The 27082-nt window shown below is 34.9% G+C and overlaps 1 protein-coding gene across 1 annotated transcript; it reads left to right on the forward strand.

Annotated features, from left to right (window-relative positions):
• The first annotated feature begins 14045 nt into the window (after positions 1-14045).
• Positions 14046-16267, forward strand: LOC149777409 (uncharacterized). The gene has a single exon (XM_089942849.1). The coding sequence runs from the start codon at positions 14092-14094 to the stop codon at positions 16198-16200; it is 2109 nt and encodes a 702-aa protein (XP_089798975.1). The 5' UTR covers positions 14046-14091; the 3' UTR covers positions 16201-16267.
• The last annotated feature ends 10815 nt before the right edge of the window (positions 16268-27082 follow it).

Below are 27082 nucleotides of genomic sequence, written 5' to 3' on the forward strand. Positions count from 1 at the left end.
TGTTTTTGTCACACTATACACCCTCCTATAATCAGGACACATACGGAAAGTTTTATCTGGTTTTGGAACAAGTATGCATGGTGAACTCAAGTCACTTTTACTGGGCTCTATAAAATCATTCTCCAGCAAATATTGAATTTTTTAAGTATTCCTGTTTGAGACGGTTCATCCTGTACGGGTGTTGTTTGACACGTCTAGAACTTCTAATTTCAACGTGATGGAAAATTTTGTTTGTTCTTGTAGGAAGATCGGGAAATAAGTGCTCATATTCAAAAAATAACTGTTTAAGTTCATTTCTTTCTTGCTCTTGCAAATGTGAAAGTTTCTGGTCCAAATCTTTCATAATTTCTGAATTCCGAAGATTTGTCACTCCAATAATAGTAGAGCCCGATGATATTCCTTCACTTAACTCTTCACTGAGTGGGACAGGTACAACTAATTTAATTGCATGTTTAGCCTGGTTATCTCTTTCAATATAATGGTTCACCTATAATCTAGTTTGATACAAGGAGCACTATTATTATACTTTAATTCATTCAGTTTCTTCTTAACTTTGTAAGGGCCGTAATATCTAATCTGAAGAAAATTTTGAAGAATGAGCAAGAGTGACAGAGCTATATTATTACCAAACTCAAAAGTTCTTTACATTGAGGTTCTGTCAAACCGTAATTTCACTTTTGACTTGAATGGCTGAATGCCAAATTCAAGCATAATTAGCTGTAAAGTTCCAGACCTAAAATTTGACCCATGACCCGATTGGATAGATTTGGGAAGACCAAATTGAGTAAATGACTTTATCAAAGCTTTTACGATGGTTTTAGATTTTATATTCCTCAAGGGTATTGCCTCTGAACACCTTGTTGATGCACACATAATGGTCAACAGGTATTGGTTACCCGACATGGTCTTATGTAAGGGATCAACAGAATCTACCATAATTATACTAAATGGTTCGTCAAAGGCAGGAATAGGTTGTAGATGAGACTTGGGAATTTTCTGATTCGGTTTTCCTACCATTTGACAGGTATGACAAGATCTACAGTATTTACTGAGATCACTTTTGATTTTTGGTCAATAGAAGTGAGTTGAGATGTTTTGATAAGTTTTATTGATTCCTAAATGCTCATCCAATTGAGTTTCATGGGTCAGACTAAGTATTTCCTGTCTGTAAGGTTTTGGAACTACAATTTGATAGTTCACTGACCATTCATCATCCGCAGGTACCTCGGGAGGTCTCCAGTTTCTTATAACAATTCAGTTTTTAATGAAACGACCGACAGGAACTTCGGTAGCTTCATTTTCACTAATGGCCCTTTGAAACAAACGGGAGATCTCAGGATCTTTATCATGTTCGATAACAAGTGATTGTCGATTATCACCTTGATTAGAATAAAGAGAATGAGTCGTTAAAAGAGGTTCACTGTGATCAATATCTTCTGATTGATCCAAACATGGAATGAAAGTGACCTCATCATAATCCTGACCAATACACGTGTCAGCTAAAGGAATACTATCTTATCAACATCATTATGAAGAGCTTTCTTTGTCATAGCGCTGATTACTGCACAAGCTGGAAATAAATCAGGAAATTCGTTTTCAATTGGATCGACTTTCTGATTCAAGCGAGGCTTATCAGTTACAAGTGGATTAACCACAACCTTATCTCCAGCTGAGTCGTTGGCTATTAAGAAATGAACGAACTCGACGGGTAAAACAGAGACTTTTCCGATTGTCACGGGTCTTGAGACTAAGTCTGATGACAAATTTACACAATGGAGAGAAACTTTAACAAAGCTGCACTCTACTCCCTGAATAAGAAACACTCTCATTTCTCATTAGAGGAAGACTACTTTCAAAAAAGGCAAAGAACCCTGACAATAAAAGACTCTGAGAAGCTCATGAGTTCCTTAATATATTAATAGGGATTGGATTGGCCTAATCACCCAAAAGTGATATAGAACCCGTTGATACGAATGGTTCATACTTCTCCATAATCAAATCAGACTGGGGTTTATTAGACCCAACAAATGTATTGCTTTCACTACATGACCGTGACCTTGACCTCCTAAAAATAAGAGCGTTTGGAAGAGGTCTGTCTTTATTCTGATGCCAACTTTGCAATTTTTAGAAATCAGAAATAACGTGTCCTTTTTTCTTGCAATAGGTACACGTAGGACGAGACAAGGATCTTGAATCAAGCTCCTCTGAAGTTTGATGTTTAGAAGTTGTGCCAGTTTAAATTTTAGAAGGGCTTGTATAAGGGTGAAATGCCTTTCTGCCAGAAGGCTGTTGAGTAGAAGTCTTATTTACAAAAGAAGATTTATGAGTTAAAGAATACTCATCAGCAGCAGGAGCAGCATTTTCCAAGGTTTCAATCCGATCCTCATCAAGATAAGACTTAATGTCATTATGAACACAGTTTTTGCAATCTTCAAGTAATACAAGTTGTTTGAGACTTTCATAATCTTGTTCAACGTTCTTGGCTAAGCACCATCTATCAAATAACTGCTCTTTTTCTCTAGCAAATTTGACATGAGTTTGTCCAGCTTCTTTTCTTTAGTTTACGAAGTTTTGCCGATAAACGTCATGGACTAACTCATAACTCCTTAAGATGCATTGTTTGACCGTATCATAGTCACCACTTTGTTTTTCATTTTACATTGATATTTTCTCTTCCCTCTCTCCCTCTCTCCGATTGTAAATTCATTTGTTCTTTTTGTAATTCCATTTGTCTTTCTTTCTCTCTTTCTTCCCCTTGTAAATGCATTTGTTCTTTCTCTCTTTCCTGTCTCTCTCTTCTTTCTCAAATCATAACTATGCTTTTTCTTTTTGTAATAACATTTGTTCTTTTTTCTTTCTTCAATTTCATTTGTTCTTTCTCTTTCTCCAATTCTTTTTGCAACATTTGTTCTCTTTCTTTCTCCAATTTCATTTGTTATTTTTCATTTTCCAACTGCAACGGCATTTGCATTTGTTTTTCTTCTTTATCCTGGTGAACTGACTGTGAATTGTAAATATCACTAGCCTTATCAGTGAGTACACATTATGATAACTGAGTCCAATGCTACCTTGGTCACTTCAAATTTTCAGCAAGTTTTTCCAAAAGAGTACAATATTTGTCTACTTCCTTTTCTCTAAAGGGGAACACTAATCTAATGTTCTTTGCAAGGTCAAAACTTAAATTTGGATTTGAAGTATGAATGTGCTTTTCACTTGCCAGTTCCATTTCTTTCATTCTACATTGATATTCCCTCTCTTGTTTCTCTTTCTCCAACTGTAAATGCATTTGCTCTTTCTGTAACTTTATTTGTTTTTTTTTTTTACTGCATTTGTCTGTCTTTCTTTCTCTCTTTCTTCCTTTTGCATTTGTTCTTTCTGTAATTGGATTTGTCTTTCTTTCTCTTTTTCTTCCTCTTGTAAATGCATTTGTTTTTCTTTCTCTCTTTCCTGTCCCTCTCGCTCTCCTCTTGCTCATATTTGTTTTTCTCTTTCTTCTTTCTGACGTTCAAGCTTCCTCTCCTCCTATTCCATTTTATATTTTAATTCTAATTCCTTCATTTTTATGTCAGAGTCTGATACATATTTAGTGATTGAAACCAAAGCACTTTTATCAAAAACATTTATTTCTACCAAATACTGAACAAAACTATTTCTTATTTCCTGTTTCGTTACGGAAGCCTTTACCTCAGAAAGATCGTATTTTCTGGCAAATTGAATCAATTCATCTTTTTCCAACAGATCTAATTGTTCCTGGGTATTATTTCAAAGAAATATTTCTACTTTTGATGACATTTTTAGAAAAAGCTTGCCGATTTCACGAAAATTCAAAAACTAGGGTAAATTAAATTTCAAAAAACAAAGTTTTCTGAAATAATCTAGCCAAAATTTATAATTATGCCGGACGATCCCCGAATTCTTATGTTAGGTGTTCGAATAAACAGTAACACAAGAAAGAGTGAAAACAACAAGTTTTGAAAAATATATTAATTTTTTTCCCTGGACAAATTCTGTTAAAATGAAAAAAATATGAACTTAGCTTTCAGTAATCAATTCCAAAAATAATGCAAGATTAATCCAACAATAAAATTTTAGGAGTCCTAACGTTCTAATGATTTCAAATTCGAGTCCCGACGACGAATCCAAGATGGAAGGCGATGACGTATGCTGTAATATTTAGGGTTGAAGTCTGCAGTTCCTTGTAGAAACAAGATATATCATTCCAATTTTGGAAAACTGAATAAATTTTGTTTAAGAAATGTCTTCGTTCAAGAATTCACATGATCACATGATAACACGTATGTTCCAGGGAATTAAAGAATTAATCCATTTTTAAATCCAAGTAATTTGAAATAACTCTAAACATATACCTTCCAGTCTAAAGAAAAAGCCCAACTACTACTGAGAATATATCTCCAAAACAAAGGTTATATCGCATTATAAAATGCAAAAAAGGAGTCACGTGATCATGTTCCAGAACCTCGTAGAAATTATGTACTTGTATGGCTCTGACGAAAACCAATCATTTTATTCTAAGAAATAAAACATTTTTTAAAAATTGTTTGCATCTTAAACACGATGTTCCATCATGACATCGACAACAACCAATCCTTTTAAAATAAAGATAGAACTTATTTACGTCGTTGCTACTAATTTTGAATCAAGGTCAGGATCTAGACCAACGCCTGGTGTTTACAAAACGAACAGTCAAAGTCAAACTATTTTCTGAAAAAGGTATCATCTCTAGTGAATACATTTCCATTACAATAGCATGTAATGAAAAATAAAAACAGTTAAAACTGACAAACAAACAATTATATATATATATATATATATATATATATATATATATATATATATATATATATATATATATATATATATAGATCAGATAAAATCAAATCAAATATGTATAATAATATGATTTATATTGATTCTTACACAGTCAGTACTGAGAAACAAATGTAGAGAATATGTAGTAAAATTAATTGTGTTCTATGTCCAGATAGATCCCGAATCACGTCATCAGCTGCCATATTTGTGGTCAGGTTGCAGATTGACCGTTGGCTTTATATGGTGTTTAGAAGCTGAAGTAGAGTCATTGAATCTGTAGATACTTTTACGAAAATTGCATATATAAACAGATCGCAAAGCAAGCTTTCGTTAGTATTTGTGATTTATAAGCTGACTTTGCTTCAGTGTGCCTTGTTAAAAATGATACGTTTTGGTGACTGCATATAGGAGAACCTGCCAGGTTCCCGTCGTCCAAGTACAATGCACAAAATGTTGATACACAGATGTAGTTTATCAACGGATGAATTCGCATGCATGTGAAAATGGCCATTCTTCTCAGTTCGAGGGAGACAGTACATGTCTAATAATGTGATGAATCGTCGATATTATCTAGATTTAATCGCACACGATGATTTTTAGGATATATCTTTAAGGATTCGGTATTACTCAGTTGATTTGACATATACGAATTTTTGCACGTAACGGCGGCATTATGACTAAAGATATAAGGATCAGAAATTTCAAAGGTTACTTGAACACATTGAGTCACGAGGGTAATTTCGATGCAGGTATTTTATCTAATACTGAACAACCTCTAATCATGAATATAATTGATTATTTTCTGGGGCAGAACAGAACAGAGACAGAAAAAATTATTATGTTTACAGCTACGTACTTGAACAGGCGACATACGTTCGAGACATAGCTCGCATCTTGTAGATTTCAAATTACATGCACGAGGAACCTAAGCTGACAAAATATTTTAAAGAAATACGTATGTCGGGTTTCGGGTGAATGTATATGATTTGAAGGATATTGATTAATACTATAATAAAGTTGGAGTATGCGCATTTGGTTATAGGGCCCCGTTTGAAGGAATTTTTACATTTGTATGATTACTTTTGTGATTATTGGAATTCGATCCAATGGAAATATCCTGACCCGAAATTAGCCAATTACTAGGAGCAAACGTCACGGAGTGAAGTGTTAGTCAGTTTCCATGATGCCATGGTTCACTAGTAGTAAATTCAGGCTAAAACCAAATGAATGTCCCTGAGTAAGATAGTCCACTTTAGGATGTAGTGCTGTACATTGGTGTTGTGACTGCAATTGCAGTATTTACGGTAGGTAACCGGTAAATTACACAAAGAAATAAATAAGAAAGGGTACGGCAGATACCGTTTATGTCGCCATGGTGGCAAATGTGGTGCAGTTATATTGCCGAAATGTGCCTCAAAAATTTACATTGACTGGCATAAGGTGGCGGAGTTAAAATAGTTCTTAGTGTTAGGGGATACTCGTATAGTTTTCACCGCGTCATCGGCGGGCGGTACGGAAACCTGATGAAGAGAAACCATGCAGATGTGCGGTTGATATATATATATATATATATATATATATATATATATATATATATATATATATATATATATATATATATATATATATATATATATATGGCAGGTTGTTTTATATGTGGTCTTGCATTGACTAGAGTAAAAGTTGTTGTATATACAACGGACACGTCGGGCTTTCTAATTTACAACTGAAGTTGTATTGAAGTCTTTGGAAAGTCGGGGTAAACTTATGACTTCTAGCGAGAATTGCTCCAGAGTTTGACACAGCTCAGTCAAGTAAAGACCCCTGGTTTGTAACAATACCAAGGTAAGTTACATTTTGCATAGCTCTGTCCTAGCTATATAATTAGTCATCTACAACGAAGTTAGCTGCGATTTAGCAATTATTTATGAGAATACATGCTAACTCGCCATTTTCCAAACAATGATCACTGAGGTTTCTTGTGTCTGATATTGACCCTCATGAAGATATTCCGTTATTTAAACAACGTATGCAATGTTGCCTATATTTGTAACTTATTATTAGTATCAGATTTCAGCTAAGGCAGCTGAACTGCCAAAACTGCTTCCAAATAAATATTCCTACTTAACCCAAAGGGTTGAGCAGTTCCCTCACCACATCAAAAAAGTCACTTGAAAGTTATTTCCCTTGAATAATCAGTAACCACCCATTTAATAATCAATTAAATAATTTAACAACCAGTTAGGAAATACAATGCAATGAATCGAAATTGGAAGTCTTGGATTGGAGACAGGTAACTTTACAGTTCCGTCACCATGTCTAGTAAGTCTCTTGAGAGACATTTCATTAGAATAATCAATAACCATATTCACTTTTCCATCCCTTCAGCCGATCCACCCATCCAATGCTCAGTCAATCAAATGAATCAGCCCCCAACAGGAAATAAATTGCAATCAATCGAAATTGGAACTGAGAATCAGTATTTTTATTGTCAAATAATTGTCTTTATACATCGACACATATATACATATATATATATATATATATATATATATATATATATATATATATATATATATATATATATATATATATATATATAACGATTTACGCCTGCTTAAGAACATTTATGGAAGGTATGATTGGGTCTATAATTTCCCGCCAGATTGTCGTGCAACGCGCTGTCGAGGTCCAATATATTTTAAGTTTTCAGTCACGCGTTCTGCACAGCTAATCTCAATCCTTTCGCATCGGTACCGTGCGGAGGGATTCTCTCTGTTAGGGGCTTTGGCGTCAGTTGAGCCAATTTCTTTCTGGGGTGTGGACGTGTTTTCTTTTACTGCGAAAAAATTTTCCCCTTTATTATCGGTTCATTTTGTTAGAATTTTCTCGTTTCCTGGGATTTTGACAACGACGTAACGTCCTGAAAGTTAAGTATTTACTTATATTAAATTGTTTCCATTCCACAAATTCTCCTAACCTTTCTTTTGTTACACATTATATCACTATCATACTGGGTCTTTCCAACTGTAAAATATTAATATTTGGCGCTGTTCTAGAATTTACATGTGTGGGATTGGCGGCAGAATATTCGACACAATTACCAGGCTCGATCTCTGTCGTACGCAAAATTAAACCAGAGAACCATAAAGCTAAATGTATATATACATCCCATTTTCTCTTCCATAAATTCATTTCATCAACACATGTGCCTAAGAGTGCTTTATCAGTCTATTGTTCTTGGTTCACTGTTGAAAAACTTTCGAGCAGGATTTGCAAACGACTTGTGTTTGTTTTCTTTCAATTGGTTCCTTACCACTGGATTGTGTTTTTATCCAAATGGTTCCGTACCACTGGATTTTATGTTAGCTTTCTATTTCCCATTTGGTTCCGTACCACTAGAATTTATGATTACCAGTTGATTCCGTATCACTGGCCTGTGTGTTTACCTGTGCCGTACCACTGGATTTTATGATTACCGGTTGATTCCGTATCACTGGCCTGTGTTTACCAGTTGGTTCTGCATACTGGATTTTATGATTACCGGTTGATTCAGTATCACTGGCCTATATATTTACCAATTGGTTCCGTACCACTGGATTTTATTATTACCAGTTGATTCCGTATCACTGGCAATTGTGTTTACTAGTTGGTTCCTTACGTTTTACGTTTGCTACGATTTTCATGCTTCACGTACTTCGGTCCCGCATCTCACTACTTGACACTTGATTAGTAATTAATGTGCTATGTGTTGCCAAGCTCGTTTACATACATACATACATACATACATACATACATACATACACACACACACACACACATATATATATATATATATATATATATATATATATATATATATATATATATATATATATATATATATATATATATATATATATATATATATATATATATTACCAAAAATGCGAGCAACCTTTAGGCGACCACGGTCGCCTAAAGAATATATCTAGCGTCGCCCAAAAGTCAAACAAGACATTCTATTGTTTCTGTAAAAGCGTATTAGGTTTGTGACCATAATGATAAAAATAAAGGTTAATTCGCCGGATTGGATTCATGCGTTGGTTGTCCAAGAGTTATTCGTTGGTACGTTACTGTCTTTTGAATGGATACGTGTAGTTTTTCAGTCTTGTTGCGTTTCTGAAGCGATAAAAGACGCGTGAGAAAAGTCAAATCGAGCGGATGGTTGGGATCACGCTTGCACTCCTTGTGTCTATTTAAGTACCGATAGGGTGATTTCGTGTTGTCAGAGACTTCATCGTACTTTACTGATAAAACATCTGATTCAAGTGGTGTTGGCCTCCTTTGATCAGGTAAACAAAATTGTGTGTGCTTGTTAGATGTTAGATCTTAACAATAACAGATAAGTATATTGAGATGCCTAATGATATTAAGACTTATTACACGCACCTGTTTTTCACTAATTTTTTAAGCATCATTACAGACACTTTTAATCCATTGCATTAAATCCTTCAACTGCTTTTTAACACATTTTTCAAGTACAGTACAACTTCGATTATCCATCAGGGAGCGGGACCGAGGCTATGACGGATATAAGAATAGACGGATAATATAATACGCACATCAAAAGTGTTATACAATAAACCAGGTCATCAGAAAAACATAATATCTAAATATGTATATGTCCATGTTTTTAATATTTTGATGTATAATGCCCTGACGGTTAATCAAGTGCCGAATAATCGAAGTTCTCCTTAATATCATATACATTGGAAATTGAACATTCCTAGCATAAAGATGGACTTAGAATTCAATTTACTGTATTTGACTATTATTTTGTGAAGTACATAATATCTGAGCCATAAAAAATTTGTATAAACATGAAATTCCATAATTAAATTAAATATGAATATTCCCTATTTATTTTTGGTCCACTGTTCCATCTCAAAATAGGCTAGTATATTTCTGACGGTTTAAAAAGTTATATCAAAAACTTGTCCTGGCGGAGGGGATTATGTTCTATCCTTAATTTCTATATGGGATTGTATCCTACACCCAAAAAACATATAGGTTATTATATATAATTTGTCGATAAATTGTAAGCGACGAATATGGCTGTATGTGGTGCCAGGAATTATAAGGTTTTTCACATGTCAGAAAAATTCAGTAAAATTTTAGTTGTAAGTAGTGGGAATTTTGTACACTTACTCCTAATTATACAATGTAATGCGTCCACCCTGATATTGATGTTGTTTATATATTGTGCATGAGTAAGGGACATACCAGTCTGCTGCTTAACAGGCAGATAAAACCAGGCGTGGTTCTTAGAGCAATACAACTTTTATTAGGTCATCATGTACATACTACACATCCCATCATAGACTAGTAACAGGCATCAGTCATATGACTACACTGAGAACCTGAATGAATCCATTATTCTCTGTTTCAAACTATGCTACATTCATTTTATTCAACATCCCTTTTCTTTAAAGAACTAGTAATCGCTACTTCATTAAATGATTATTACTAATAATTGGGATGTGCCAGACATGTAGTGTACAGTAAAAGCTAAACTTTAAAAATTTTCTTTCTGAATCTATTATCATATTATCTGTTCATATTCTCTTAGCAAAACAATGCAGAGTGAACTGACTAGAGTCAACGTGTTAAGAGTTAATGATTCACTTGTAGCACAAAAAGTCTTACAGATAAGCAGGCTCCCTGATGTTTCTCTTGGGTCTGACTCTAAGCAGCGGGGGGGGGGGCTTCCGATCTCTTTGTAGGAGTCCTTATTTTAAAAAATAGAACATGATAATAAAACTTGTAAACAAAAATTGATTTCTAAGTGTCTATTTGACAAATTGATGTCTCTTAAAGCGCACAATTTAGGCTGATACAAACAGTTTTCTCTTTTTGGGGCACTTATCTGAGGTAAGCCACCACCACCCGCTGATGTAGGTTTTATCTTTTTAATCTTTGATTTTATCCGAAGATTTTTTCAAGGCTATACGATATCTTGATCGAGGATCATGCAAATTTATCGTTATAAATTCGTGCGGAATTTCAGAAAAGCTTTTTAGACTTAATTATATATCTATGTTTGCTGAGCACAAAGTTTGATGAACATTTCGTAAATTATGTGTATCAACTCCATTAAACACAACTGAAATATTACAACTATCACTGATCACTTCAGTTATTTGTGTATATCGTTAGGTAACATATATGCTATCTGTATTTTTATGCTTGCCTCTAGAAAATATTCTGTCCGCATTCAACTGTTTGTCCAATATCACGTCACCATACACTTCTAAATTATTAATAATTCCATCGAGTTCATCTACGGATGGAGCTTCATCAATGTCGGTAATAAAATCAATAAAGTCTCCATAAATAATTTTGTATTTTTGTTAAACTCTTTAAGTACATCGTAGCATCTCTGATCATTGACTGACGGAGCTACTAAATATAATTTATCCCACTTGAGCATTCTCATTATCAAATTAAGTAATAATTGTGCTTTACCAGGTCCAGATGGACCTATTTTTATCATTCTTATGGAATTTGGTAACGCCGGATGATGTGTTACAGGTTCTTGCTTTCGTGTCACTGAAAAATCAAAGACCTCCATGTTATACAAATGTAATAAATAATATGGTTTATATTGTATTCGATGTAAAACATTTACGCCCACAGAAATTTATCTGTAATAACAAGAAATAAAAAAACCTGCACTTACAGGCAAATGTTACAATGTGGCACAAAATATATAAATTTATTTCTAACTAAATATCCATGTGTAAAACAGCTTCCAGGATATAATTATTCCGGTCCTGGAACTCGACAAAATCAACCAAGACCTGGTGAAATATCCAATAAATGCGTTTGATCAAGCATGTCACGTTCATGATGTAGCGTATACACATAAAGATTTACAACAACGACTTATTGCAAATGTGAAGTTGATTCACTCGTTAAATTCCATGACGAAAAAAAATCTCTAAGAGAAAAACTTGCTAGCTTTCTAGGTTTCTGGTAAAATCTGCGACGAAAGGTAAACTAATTTTAGGTGTTAGTAATATTTCAACCAAATATTAAAATAATGGAATCGATTTATTATAGACCAAAAGGATATTGGAAAGGTAGATCAACGATTAATAAACTTGCTAATGCAGCAAATGTTACAGTTCTGTTGCCGCATAATGGTTAGCACGAAAGGCAGTATGACAATTTAGCTACCAACACCTAAAGGAATTCATTACGCACATTTTGATGTCAACACTCAAAATTAATTTCATCAAGCTGATATCTTATTTTTACCACACGATACAATTAAAAATGGTACACGTCAATCAGGCACATATAAATACGCGTCGACTGTCACTGACGTTGCAAGTAGATATACAGAAGCAGAACCACTATGCACTAAAAGAGATTACTTGTTGATGGGACCTTTAACCGGGTGTTTCTTCCGAAAAAACATTTAAGTCTAAGTCCAGTATCCTGTTGTTTCTTAAGTGCGGTTACAATTTCACTACAACTTGCCGTACTTAAATATCCCACTTAACTGAATTTTGAAAAATAGCTGATCACTACAAAGATACTGTCTACCTTGATTTAAAACATATACGTGACCACCTTATTCCAAGGTATGTCTCCATCACTGCGCGGTAAAAGCGGCTCTCGTTGGTTTCTAGGTTTGCACTCCTCACATGCTTCACATGATTCAACCATTTGTTTAATATCTCCTGCCATACCTGGCCAAACTATCTTTACTCTAGTTCACCTCTTCGTTCTATAGTAGCCTAAATGAGCGTTGTGAAGACAATTCTTCATATCCTTTCTCATTGATTTAGGAATCATAATTGGCTCGCCTTTGACAATTATTCCATCATGAACGCTAAGGACATACCGTATATCAAAATATGGTAACGATCAGTATGGCACTTTGTCTCTAGCTTCAGGTCAGCCCTCAGTAATAAGTTCCATAATTAACAGCATATCAGCGTCTTCCAAAGTTGCTTTCTTGACTTGTTGCAGTCTCGAATCTGGAAAGTTGTCGAACATAATGTTCAGGATCCTTGTCGTTCAGTTTCTACGTCGAGACGTTCTAGATAAGTTCGGCTAAAGGCATCAGCGATAACAAGATGTAATCCTTTCACAAATCTAAATTCGATTTTATATCGAAACAGTTTCATCATGATATCTTGTAACCGTTTTGGGGCTTTGCTCAAAGGCTTCTTTAGTATCGCTGCGGTTTGTGATCATTTTGTATTATGATTTTTTTCTTTCATATGTGTATTGGTCCAAACGTTCCAGACCATGAAGCATCAACGAAACTCCCTTTTCAATTTGCGCCCACTTTCTTTCGGACTGTTTCAGTGCCCTCGACGCAAATTCAACTGATCTACAAACCTAACGTAAGACAGCACCCAATCCATGCTTGCTACTGTCTTCTTGTAGTACGACATATTTGTTTAGGTCAAAATATACCAGCACTGTTGCTTTGGTCAGCCTTTTCTTTATTGTCTGGAAAACAGCCTCACATTCCTTAGACCAATCCCAGAGAAGATCTTTACGTGTGAGCTCACGAATAGGTTCCAGTTCTTTTGCAAGAATAGGAAGAATTTTTGCCATATACTGCATTATGCCACATAGTCTCTTCACGTCAGGAATATCCGTTGGTGTGGGCATTTTGTCTATTCTCTTGAACTTAGTATTGCCTGCTTTGATTCCTTCACTAGTTATTTTGTGACCATGAAACATGATTTCAGTCAATCTTACTTCTTTCTTGTCATCATTTAACATGATATTCCGTTCGATCCATCGTTTGTATAACTTTTGCAATTTTCTCTAATCTAGTTTCACCTCTTGTTCAGAGCTTCTACATCCAGTAACAATTATATCATCCGATATAGTGAAAAAACCATCCAATCTCCAGCTGCTTTAGTGAGTTTTCTTTGAAATATTTCGCTCTAGACCTTTAGTCCAAACGGTGACCTCGCCCATCTGTAACGACCGAAAGGTGTAGTTAGTTCACTTGATTTCTGATCAAGTTTCACATGCCAGTATGCCTCACGGACATCAAGTTTACTGAGGACTCTGCCATTAGCATGATTCGGTAACACGTCATCAAGTGTCAGAAGTTTCTCATGTTCTCTCTTCATCATCACCATCATCATCATTATTATAATTATTATTATGACATTGTTTACTATTTCAGAAGCTATGGCACACAGAGACACGGCAGATACCTTCACGCAGGTCGCTTTGATTCTTATGGAAATATTGCATCAACTTGGAGTCAATGAAAGGATCCGCTATAGAAGGAAGAACACATGGAAACAGTATGAGCAGCTGCAATCATTCATCGGCACATATATCAGACGAACCGATGTTAAAAAGAACTTCTCCTATAAGATATTTGACAGTCAAATTGAAGGGTCAACCATACCGGGCCTGAAATCAGATCTTGATTTAGCGCATTTTCATACATTTATCCTAGAAACAACCAATATGCAAGATGCAGTCCCTGGAAAAGCAAATTTCCTTGTGGTAACTGACGAGCATACACCCCATGGGTATTGTAAGCTACAAAGGCTAATATGGACGCAATATGGCTTTAGACCTTTGCACAGAGGAGATATAGACCTAAACTTCATGTTGGATGCTGACTGTAACGGGCGGATAGTATTGAATTCTTCACGTCTTGTTCTAGACTCTGATCTTGACAGGCATGGGCCAGCAGTGACCATAATATGTCCTCCATTAAATTGTGACAAGACATTTGGTCTTAGAGTAAATAGTTGGTTACAGAAACCTATAACATGGCTGTTGGGGACGAGAAGATCTAACTGGATTTTGCGCCATCGTTTGGAGAATATCCTTAAGACGGGGGTATTTCTAGCTCCGGTTGGATTTGCTGAAAGCAGAGAGAAAGGTTTTGAATTTAGAATCTCCTTTATTTCATTTGAGAGAGAGCGGATGTGGAGACTGAGCAACATACAAATGGCTTGTTATATTTTGATTAAAATCATCAAAAAAAGTTTTATCGAACCTATCATTGGGGAATGTCTTAGTAGTTACCACTGCAAGACTGCATTGTTCTACTTGATAGATAATACAGCAGAGGATTGCTGGAAACCTAATAAACTGCTGTTCTGCTTAAAGATGCTTTTGAACACAATATGTGACTGGGTTAAAGACGGAATTTGCCCAAATTATTTCATTCCCCAGGAAAATATGTTTTTAGGGAAAATGACGGGACTTATGAGGCAGAAGTTGTACAAGCTATTGGTCAGTCTAATTGATATGGAATTCAAATATCTGGTGATGACCGATTGTGATCAAATTGGCCAATCACTGTCTAATGCTTGTAGCAGAATTTCTACTTTGCAGGAAATACCAAGTAAAATGGTAAATTTAGTAAGAGTGGCAGGGGATGAAATACCGGATTTCAAATTTGAAACTATTATTGCCACCGAAGTACTCAATGTTCTACAAATGGGTTACGACGAGCTGCTGAAACTGTCGGGCCAAAATGTAACACGTGATCTTATGTTCACACTGATCCATGGATTCCAGACAGGCAGCAAACATATGAAGGACATACTGTCTGTACTGACAAGGTTTCTCTCCAGTCACATTGGCTGCCAATTGGCATCATCATGTTTAGCATCACAGATCTTTCATCTTGAAGATATGGATAATGCACATAAGTTCCTCCTTCATGGAACAGGATCGGACGTTTCATCAGGGAAACTCAAACTTGCTGGGTTCTATCTCAGGTTGGGATATCTAGCACATGCTGACGCAATGCTAAGTGCTGTAGAGCAGGACTTAGTGGTACACCATGTGTCTGAAATATTGCGTTATTATCCACGTATTGAGAACCATCTAAAGGTTCCAACCATGGAGAAAATTCTCTCGGAAAACATGACAACTAGCCAAATGTTTGAATCATGTATAGCTGCATCTGTTACACATCTACCGTCAGAGACTCACATCACTCTGCCTCCCCTTTGTTATGAAATGTTCCGGTCAATAGGTTCTGATCCTGCCCTCAGAGATCCAGACCAACACTACTGGTATGATTGGGCAGTGGTGGATGCCAGACCCTACCTGTACTTTCTTCAGTATCTGACCTACTCAGCCCTAAATATGCTAATGCAAAGACAAATCTCTCTGATTAACCTAGCCTGGTCATACACTAATGAGAGAACAATATTTCCTGATACATGCCTAAATCTCCTTGCATATTGTCTTAGACAAGAAGGAAATCTACATACAGCTCTTCTGGCTCTCTACCGATCCCTTCAAATCAAGCCAGAACACAATGCAGCAGTATGGCAAATTGGAATCGTGTTGAACCAACTATATAACAGCTAAAAGATCCCATGATAGAACGATAAACTTGACATCAATCTGAACAGCACAAGTGATATTACAATATAATAAGAAGAGTTACAATACGAGATTATGTGATATACATGTAATTCATCAAAAAGACAAAAGTGATTAGTAAAAACATATGAAGAATTATTATTCTTTATTCCTTGAGGTTACACATGTTCTAAAATTATCAATACTTACTAGATTAAGGCAGTACTGAGAATTTCTGTTGCAGACATGGAATGTGACCTACTTTCAAAGCGTTAACTAAAAGTATTGAGCATTAATGTATGACTATTAGACAATCAGAACATAAAAAGTACAACTGCAAATGATATATCCTTATCGTGCCCACTCCCCTAAAAATAAATCTTGAAATTTAAGTTAGACGCATGAATAATGTCTGATAAGGTGCAGACGCGTGTAAAGTTCTATCAGAATATCTTTGGCAGTTAAAATTTGACAGCCTTAATAAGAAATGGTCACAGACGTATGTTATCCGTTACCGTAACCTTGCTCAAATAGTAAGAATCACAACCTCAAATTCTATTTTGACAAATTTTTCACAAAAATACAAAGACAAATGAAAAATGAGTAAGTTGTATCGTTCATCGTCACAAGAACTAATTTAGCGGACAGCGTTCATTAAATTCTACAATTCATCCTTGTATCTAAGATTAAAGTGTGACAACCACTTGACATCTCAAAAGTCAATTGACAATAATAAATGAATGTGTTCATGAAATACGGATATGCCACCAAAGTTTACAAAATGACCTAAATGTAAAACTATCTCATGCAAAGACATATTGACGGATCTACAATCTCAATATTCTATTCGCCTGCTACTGACATGGTGATACATACAAAACTACTTACTCCACATCTACAACAAGTATATACCTAGACTACAAAGGTTAATAAAATCCTTGGAACAACGCTGGAAGAAAAGCTTCCTACGTTACGATGTGTGTGGTGAGTGTAAAACAAACACTAAGAAAGTGACTGAGCGCAATCTTTGCAGTCCAATAGTACAGTAAATATCATCATTAGTGGTAAACACGGTACTGATGGGATAATATTTTGAGTTATAGAAAGAACATCTTTTGTCTTAGAAGTATTACAATTGCATAATTATGTTTTTAAAATAACCGATATATTCAATTCAATCAGTACATTCAACTGATTCTTATCATTCAAGTTTTTGTTACTTGAAGTAAAATAGCCCCACTAGTAGCTATTCTTAAACATAACAATGATCCATACGGTGGAGGTAGTTATATTTTACCCGGTGTTGTAAATATAACATCAACGATTGCAGTCAATCTTGTATCTGATGCAATTGATAGCACTTATCAAATAGATCTTGAAAAATCCAGTCAGGCCCAGCAGGGATATATCTTATATACACGTACACCTCAAGCACCTCTTGGATTATGATCATGTTAGAACCCATTAATCCGATTTATCTGCGATGTCATAATCCGATATTATCAAGGATACATTTAAAGTTTACTGACCAGAACGGACACGCGCTTGATTGGCGACATGCATTTTTGAATATAAATTTGTATGTAACATCATAAAGATCTTTTCGTAGAGGGTTTTATATAATATGTTATAGAGTCTAAGTTGGCGTTTTACAAATAATTATTCTTTATTTAATCAAGGGGTATTATAAAATGTATGAAGAGTTTTTGTATACAACAAAGATATACTTGAAAGTGCCGTCAGAACAATATTAACACTATCCACCCTTGACAAAGTGAAGGCAGAAAAATTTAGTGTTAATATAATTATTGATGAATATGGCGATGAAGAATTTTTCATTAACGCAGGAACAGTTAAATGAACTGCAGCCAGAGCATATTATTATGATTGTGGGCGATAGAGATCAGATTCTGAATTATGCACATTTTTGCATTGAATTTGATTAGCTTAATATGGCATTATCTGATTCCTTTGACAAAGTCAAGGCAGAATAAAAATAATATCAATGATAAAATTTATTGAATCTGATTTTTAAAAATACGAATTTAATCAAATTGATGGGTATATTACCCATAATTTTTCAGATTATCACACTTTCATCATATTGATGATTATATTACCCATATTATATCAGATTATTATATGTTCATTTTTCCAGCGTTAACTTTACATTGTCAGTATCGTGCAATATTACCCGATATTGAACCCGCGCGCGCATATACCTACAGCATTCACGTGCAAAAAGAAACTACTTTCTATTGTAAACAAACAATGGACGCAGACGCCAGTACTTTTGATTTGTAAACAAATCATGTACCCTCGCGTAGAAGCGCTTTACGTTGTGGTTGTTTCAATTTGTTTCTGAATGAACTGACACAGATGTTTCGTGGACTGCTACATACCAGCTGCTTTGGCACATTCCGCGTTGATACACTGTTTCGGATTTAGGCTACTACAGTATATAACAGATGCAAGATAAGGTCCTTACAAATAACATACAAGTGACAAGTCATATACTCTTCTTTAGCTGGTGATAAGAATGGCAAAAAAAATATACTTACAGTTTTACATCCTGAATTTCCTCAAATTGTACTTTCTTAGTTCTGCAAATCCAAATTACATGAGCCATGTCATAGGTTCTCAATCTGGATTAAACATTTCGAAATTGTACTGTAATTTCGATGATAAATGCAATTACATCCTCCTTACTGCACTCAAAATAAAATAAGCATTAAATTCCATAGCGTCTTTTTGATAAATGCAATTGAAAGACTTCATATTTTCCCCACATTATGATTTCGAACATTCAGTGAAAGAAACAGAAACACATTTGGAGATGTCAACACGCTTCTCCCTAGCTTCTTCAATCCCATGTATTTCATGTGGAATTGTCACATACAAATCCAGTCCGTAATCACGAAATTTCATATCATCGAGAAAAATACCAAAATCTATTTATTCCAGATCAAATGGAAAAGTTGTTGCAATGCACATTCATTCACAATGTGACTCCAAATATCAATTTTAACTAGACACGCCAGTATTCCGTTCAAAAAACAATCGTTCGTATTTTCCCATACAAATGCAGTAACCTATAATCATTAGTAAAATTCATTAACAAATTTATATTCAATGATTTTATCATTGATTTTAGAACGATTTTGTCATTATTAATATTATTTCAGATTAATGGTTAATTTCACAGATTTGACGGGTATAGTACCCAACTAAAGTCAGATTATCAACCAATTTCATCAAATTGACGGGTATATTAGCCAAATTAAATCAGATTATCAAACAAATTCATCAAATTGATGGGGGAGATGATAATCAAAATAATAAAAGTCTCACCAAAAACAAAAGAAATAAATAATTACATAATGATAATTTCACAAATAACAAATAAATATACTATAACAGAATTTATCATTTACTGATTTTCGTCCAGATTTTAGGTAAATGGTACACAACCTTGACAGAGTCAAGGCAGTCAGATTTCATAATTTGCTGGGGTAAATGCTAATCCAAATTGAGAAAATCAGTCAGATTTTTTAATTTCATGGGGTAAATGAAACTCGAAATTGTGAAAATCCTACTTAAAACAGAAAATTATATAATAAAAATTATAATCTGAATTTAAAAAAACTGAATATGAATAAATATAAACAAAATCCAAAATGTATTATAATCTGAATAACTATTATCTGAATAAATATTATAATCTGAATAAATATTATAATGTAAATAAATAATTGAATCTTTATAAATAGTATTATCAGAATAAAAATGAAAATCTTATTTTTCACTGATTATGGGACCGATTTCATAATTTGCTAGAGTAAATGTCACTCAAAATAATGAAAATCCTACTAGAAAGAGAAAAAAATAAAAAAAATTTACATAATAATAATTTCACAAAATAAAATTAAAATAAATATTATCAGAATAAAAATAAATCTGAATCAGAATAAATATTATAATCTCAAAAAAAATAAATCTGAATAAAATCAGGATAAATATTATAATCAGAATAAATATTACATGTGTTAGTATTTGCTAACACTTTCACTATCACAGTCACTAGTAACTTCGTCCTTGTTTTCATTTTCACAATCCGTTACTTCAGACAAAGCTGAAACGCTAGCTGTTGCAATAACTTTCACTTTCACAATAAGTACGGTCACTGGTGACAGCGTTTTCTTTTTCACTTCTACAATGATTCGTTTTACGATCTGACATACTCTTTCTCAACTGCCTTACGCGTGGATTAATAATTTATTTGGTTTCGTATTCGAGAGATAATTCCAATCTAATTTTTTCAATCGCGAGTGAGAGAGAAACGAATTTTTCAACTACTGTATATTTGACTCGCCAAGGTTTGCAACATAGATTATTCACTCGGCTTAATGAATAGTTATTCTTCTGGAAATGTATATCTATCTTCAAATTTTCCCTCCGGTGGCCTAGTGGTTAGAGCGTCCTCCTTGGATGTGGGAGGTCTGGGTTCCATCCCCGGCCGAGTCATACCAAAGACTTACAAAAATGGTACTAACAGCTGCCTCGCTTGGTGCTCAGCTTTAAGAGGTTAGTGTTAGGACCGGTCGGTCTGGTGTCAAGATAATGTGACTGTGTGGGACATCATGCTACATGTCTGCGGGATGATGCCCCAGTGCTAGACATCACTATAAACTGCCACACTGCAGACATCGCAGCGATATGACTGAAAAATTGTTAAAGCTAAGTTAAAAATCCAAATCACAAACTCACACAAATTTTCGCTGATGTAATGATTCAAAATCACAACTAATTTTCTCAGGATTCAGTTGATCAGTTATTTTTATACCGTCATGTTTGTAATTTTTAATTGCATAAATAATAGCATTAATATTTTCAAAATTCATTACATAATAAATATAAATTTAAAACTACTAGATTACCAAACGATATTCTAGCAAGCTCAGAGGGCGATATTTACAATCTTAGATCTAAGGAAGGTACAACTCCCATGCGAAACCCTAGATTACCAAACGATATTCTATCAAGTTCAGGGGGCGATACGAAATATTTACAGAATATAAAATCTTAGCACAGTACATATAGCATAGTATTCACAGTATTATATATAATTTTGGTTCTATGGACGGCACAACATGAAATATTATATAACTTAATTCTGTGGACGGCACAACACTAACTTATTCTATAACTTAACTCTGTGGACGGCACACAACATACAAATGGGGCCTTCTCTACGTACAACAGACTTCTACACGCCTTTCCCCATAATCAACCCTGGGGAGTGTACAAGAGCACCCAGCACGTGGTGACATGGTGGGAAGGTGTACTTTTTTCTTTTGAAGTTTTATGGGGGGGCGTCCCTCTTATGAACATTTCAGATCATGTAGTTTGGCCCACCTTCCTAACTGTAAGTGTACCCGCATGCTTAATGCATTTATTCAAGGTGAATGCTATTCGTTACATTTTTTCTTTTCAATGTTTGTTTTTTTACTTATGTATTTCTTCCTAGCTTGTCTTTTTTTGTGCCAGTGCGCTCTCTCTTATTGTATATTTTGCTTGTGTGTTTGTTTTCTTAAGACTTGTATGGGTTGCTTGTTCTGTATTCTTTCTCATATTATATAGGTAGACTTGACGTCTCAACAATGTCATGTTTTTTCAAGGTACAGTTCATCATCGGACGATAGCTTGTAGATCTTTTTCCTTTTCCTCTCTCTCTCTCTCTCTCGGGGTAGTTTTCAATTGTACTTTTTCTGATTCTTTGCTTGTAGATGGTTTCGCTTTCTCTATTCTTATCCTCTGTCCTTTTTCTGCTAATTAGTTAGTGTTTTATTTGGTCGTTTTTTGCTTCTGTTATCCTATTTCATCTTGGGGTTCTAATTTTTCTGCTTCTTTTATTGTTCTTGTCGTTCTTGTTTTTGTTGTTCTTTCACTTCCATTTGCTTTTGTTGTTGGTTCTGCTGTTTACTCTGTATTTGATTTTGCTTCTCATTCGGTTCTTTTTTTTTTGGCTGTTTCTGTTTATGGATTGGTTGTTGCTTCTGTTGTTGCTGTTGTTTAGACTTTTGTTTTTGAAAATGTCTGCCTTCTTGTAACTCGTTTTCTTTTTCTGGGAATTGTTGTCTTTGTTGTTTATCCTGTTTCTCTTTTGATTTTTCTATTTTTAATGCTGGTTGTGTTTTTGTCTGTCTAGGGAAGATCGTCTTACTTCTGTGGTGTAACTGTTCTACTCGTAGTTGTGGTTTTTTTTCTTCTTATTTTTACCTGCACCTCTTTGGAGTGCGTCCCGCTTTTCCATACATACAAAATACATCCTTTGTACCAAGTTTTTATAAGGAATCCATTAAAAAGAGGACCGTTTTGATTGTGCAGAACTTCTCTTTTTCCACTTCTTGTATTCTAATGTGTCATGTTTACCCCGACCCAGGGTAGCCCAGTTGAAACATGTATTATCAAAGTGATTATGACAAGCCATTTGTTTGATGTTAAACATTGCCGCAGGCTACCACTAATCCATTACCTAAGATTGCCGTGGTTAGAAGTGGAGAGCCGGACCTCGGAGTTGCGAAGCCACAGATAGCCAATTATGACCTAGGTGTGGAAATATTTGTCCAAGATCAAAAGAAGTTGCCTGAAGAAGTGGGAGTGTCTTAACTTCTTTTCCCTGCAGACAGACAGACAGGTTGAACTGGCCACTAAGACGATTGGACAGGGTCACAGCGCCACCCAATCAGAATCGAGATGGGGAGAGACCTTCATTTGGGTAGAATGTTATCTCCGCGTCTTCCGGCAAGAATTAGTTCGCTAAGAGAAATTACCCAGAGTGGAGGTTAGCGTAACTCCGAATAGCCATTCGTTATTGGCGGGAAAATCTTAGAACAGGAAATTCTAAGTACAGAGAGCTTCAAATAAGGTCAGTTTGATATTTGTTCGGTCTTTGTGGAATGCGACTGCATTTTAATTGTAGGTCGTATGTATACTTTATTATTACTAGAATTGTAGTACGAAGAATGACTTTGTTTTGTTAATATGTTTGCATATTTTGAAGAAATGAGTTGATATTTGTAAAGAATTATATAGCTTGCTAGCCGTCGTAAGAGTTAATATTGTAATTCGTCGCTATGTGGGTATTTTATAAGCAGACTAACACATGTGTTCATATGATTATAGATTTTGCCATTGTTGAATATTTGTGTAATGTACAGACATGCGTCTGATTGTTGTCAGATTGTAGTACAATGAGATTAAATATATATGTGTATATACTGATGTGACGCAATGTATTGATGTTTGTATGACAATTCGCTGATACCGTGTTATTACGCTATTGTTTACCCTGCAAGAAGTGTGTGGGAATTTCGATGTGTACGCATGCGTGACCGAAACCGTGATGGCCTTACCTGCTGATTAATTGTCGATATAGTGTGAGGTGAGATTCGACAAAACATATGTTAACGCCTTGTGGTGTTTCACAGGAAGCTTTGAGGGACAGACCAGTTACAGTTTGGTCCCGTAGTCTCAGATAGAGAGACGGAGGAAAGGAGAAGAAAGGGGAGAAGTCAGGAGAAGTTGAAGTCTGGGAGCGAAATTGGAGGAGGAAATAGTAGAGAGGGAAACGAAGTCGAAGGAGGTGTTAAAGGAACGGAAAGAAGGAAGGAATTAGCGGGAAAGAAATAGATGAGTAGATGCAAGGACGGGGGAAAATCGAACTCACACTGTAAATCACGGGATGAATTAGGCCGTCACTTGGTCGAGGGAAAGACGAGTGATTGGAAGTTATCGTTTTTAAATTATCGAATTTATTAAATTGTTATTGATTGAATTTCATCTTCGTGTTCTCTATAATTTAACCGTCGGCATAGCTGACTGGGGGCTCAGAGCTGTAAATCAACCTCGTCATTAATTTAACTTTCTAACCTTACGAGCCAGGGTGGAACTTTCATCATAATTTAATTAAATTATATTGGAAGAACTCCACCCCAATGTGTGCAAACGTCTCATAATGCCATTTTTATTTCGTATCCCGGAACTGTATCCGTTCTAGCCCTTACAACTTTAAATTGTAACTTTTGCTGAAAATTTTTCACCGTTGCTTTGAGTTGGATTTCAATGGTATGTGTTTAATATGTAGCTCTCCTGTTCTCCTTTTAATCTTTCTCAGAAATGATTTTGGTTCTTTTAATTTAATTGTCCCACCAGCAATTTCCATATCACCATATAGCATGATTGGATCTGTCCCTTTGGGTCTTAAGATGAAACCATTCTGCCCATTCATGTTCAAAATATCCGTTAGGTTTGTGAAGTCTTTTTTTACATACTTAAAGATGCAATCATTGTTCCCACTGATGGGTTTCTTTCTCTGCTGGTAGTTTTGTCGTGTCAATTTTCTTTTTATAGGAACACCTCAGAAAAGCTCCCTCTTATGTTTCAATTCTTTCTGTGTCGAAATATTTCTCAAGTTCTTTTATTTCTCTATGCCTCGCCTCTTTTCTTTTTTTTTATTCCTGGTGCTGTTTGTGCGCTGAGTTTGGTTCTGTTTGTAATAATTCAATGCAATTTAAAATTTGTATAGTTTTATAGTTTTATACTTGCACATATTATATTGATTCATATCTCTCTTGATGGTACAGTTTTCCATGCAGTTTTTCATCGTCCGGTTTATTTTCTTGCTGTTAGCTTTGTAGTTGCCATTGCCGATGAAAAAACAGACTTTACTTCTCAAGGAGTATCAGAAGTTCGAGCTTGGAGAGAACCCCAATAATACACGGGTCTTATGCTATATAAGCTAGCCAATACTTAGAAATCTAAAAGTAGCTCACGAAATCGGGGTGGCTTATTCGCTGTTTGTAGAGGAGGCAAGAAACCTAACGGATTCAGAAAAATAAGGATAATTTTTTTTAATAAACCAACGAAAATAAACCATTATTCATCAGTAAATAATTGTTTTCAATAGATATAGGCTCTTCCTTTACCTACCAGAGTTATATCCCTTGACTTTGTCCAATGACAAAGTAATTGACGTCGAATTTCTCTGTCTTACAATAGAGTCATACTCTGAAGTAACATACCTTTATGTGTATTTCGTTGAAAATACCGATTTAGTTATATTGTTTGCAACACGATGGAAAGAAAATTAACCAAAAATTAATAATTTATAAGATAATACTATTGTAAAATACAGGCGAGATAACTTTTTAATAGTTCTATCATTTATCCGACAGAGTTATCTCCCTTCATCAAGAGTGTTTGTATGTAACAATGGGATATACTGAAATATTAATTATTTTTTTTTTATACTTCTTCGAAAACGCCGATCTGGTTATATTATTTGCGACAAAGTGTCTTGAACTCCTGCAAATATCAAAATATTTGCCAGGTGCATTTGTTGATTGAAAAATTATTTCTTCGCCTGTCTCTTCATTTGTCGCTACAACTGCTTTGGTGTTCTTATCATTACAGCCAGTATTTCCAAATTTTTCTATTCTGACTCTGTGCAATAGCTTGTAAATTACCCAAGGAATTATCTTTTGGATCTGGAATAATATGATCGATCACAAAATTTTTTCGATTAATCCATGAAAACATTCATAGATACATTTATGACAACGATACATTTTATTCCCTCCAGCATTGAATACGAGATAAACAGTATTAATAACATTCCGTACTGATTTTTTTAGTCGACAGTTCCTGATGATATCATCACGAGTTGCTTCAGAATTCTGTATGATGGTATGTTTCACAAATTCATTATGCTCCATTACATATAAAAATATTATTTGTCTAAATATATATTTTGAAAATCTGGCGAGATAGTCTTCGGCGCTTTTATGACCTTGTCATTAATGGAGTTATTTTTTTAAAAATCATGCTATCGTTTTAGCTCTCTGTACTTTTTCCACCACATTGCACACACCACTGCGTTTCTCCTCTAACCCCAAAACCACACTTCAAACACGGCTTTGGTCCTAGACTCCCTCTTCGTACGCTTTGTAGGTGAATTCTACAGAATTTGTTTACGCAGACTTTCTTACAGCGAGTTGTAAAACCCATCATTAGTCATTTTCAGTTATTCTTTGTTTGAATCATTATATATAATTATACTTCAATTTAAGTATATATTTGCCTTAATTATAATATGGAAGAATTTTAAAGATTATCTACAATCGAACCTTCTAAAGCTAGATTCGATCTTGACAGAAGAACCCATGACTTGCGGAGGCGAGCTCTGGTTCATCTGACGGAAACTCTGATTAAAAGTATTCATAGCGCCAAGAAAGAATTTCGTGACGATGTTGCAAATAAATTTGATCAGTTTGTAACACCTAATGGTGAGATTTATCGAACTGAATTTCTTCATACAAAAATGAAAGATATTGTGTCAAAATACACCAACGATCATGAAAAATTGCTCAGTAATTGTTTTACGATTCTATCATTCGCAGCTCATTTTGCTTGAGAGAAAATTCGTGGAAGCCTACAAGGTTTGATTTTCTTGACGATATAGTACTGGCATGGTGGATTATAGAACACCAGATACAATTATAAGGACGTTATCTCGGTTGATATGGTTGCATGTTATCCTGGAAACTTTCTTGGAATGGGAAAGTTTTCTTAATACTTTAAGAGATTAGGACATCCAACGCACGAGATGATAAGGGTTAAGATAAACGGACCTTTAGCAGATTTTGACTTGACTGTATTTACTTGCATTGAGTCGCTCGAATGTGTACCAAAAATCCTTCATCAGATTGTCGCTGTTTGGTTTGGAAAACATGTTAGCGAACGAGGTTGAACTGCAATAGTTTTATTACGATATATGCTCGATGTAAAATGTATTAATATCGTTGATTGTAAGTGAAACAATTACATC

The sequence above is a fragment of the Sinohyriopsis cumingii genome, chromosome 18, assembly GCF_028554795.1.
Source record: "Sinohyriopsis cumingii isolate HCF-2022 chromosome 18, ASM2855479v2, whole genome shotgun sequence".
Taxonomy (NCBI): domain Eukaryota; kingdom Metazoa; phylum Mollusca; class Bivalvia; order Unionida; family Unionidae; genus Sinohyriopsis; species Sinohyriopsis cumingii.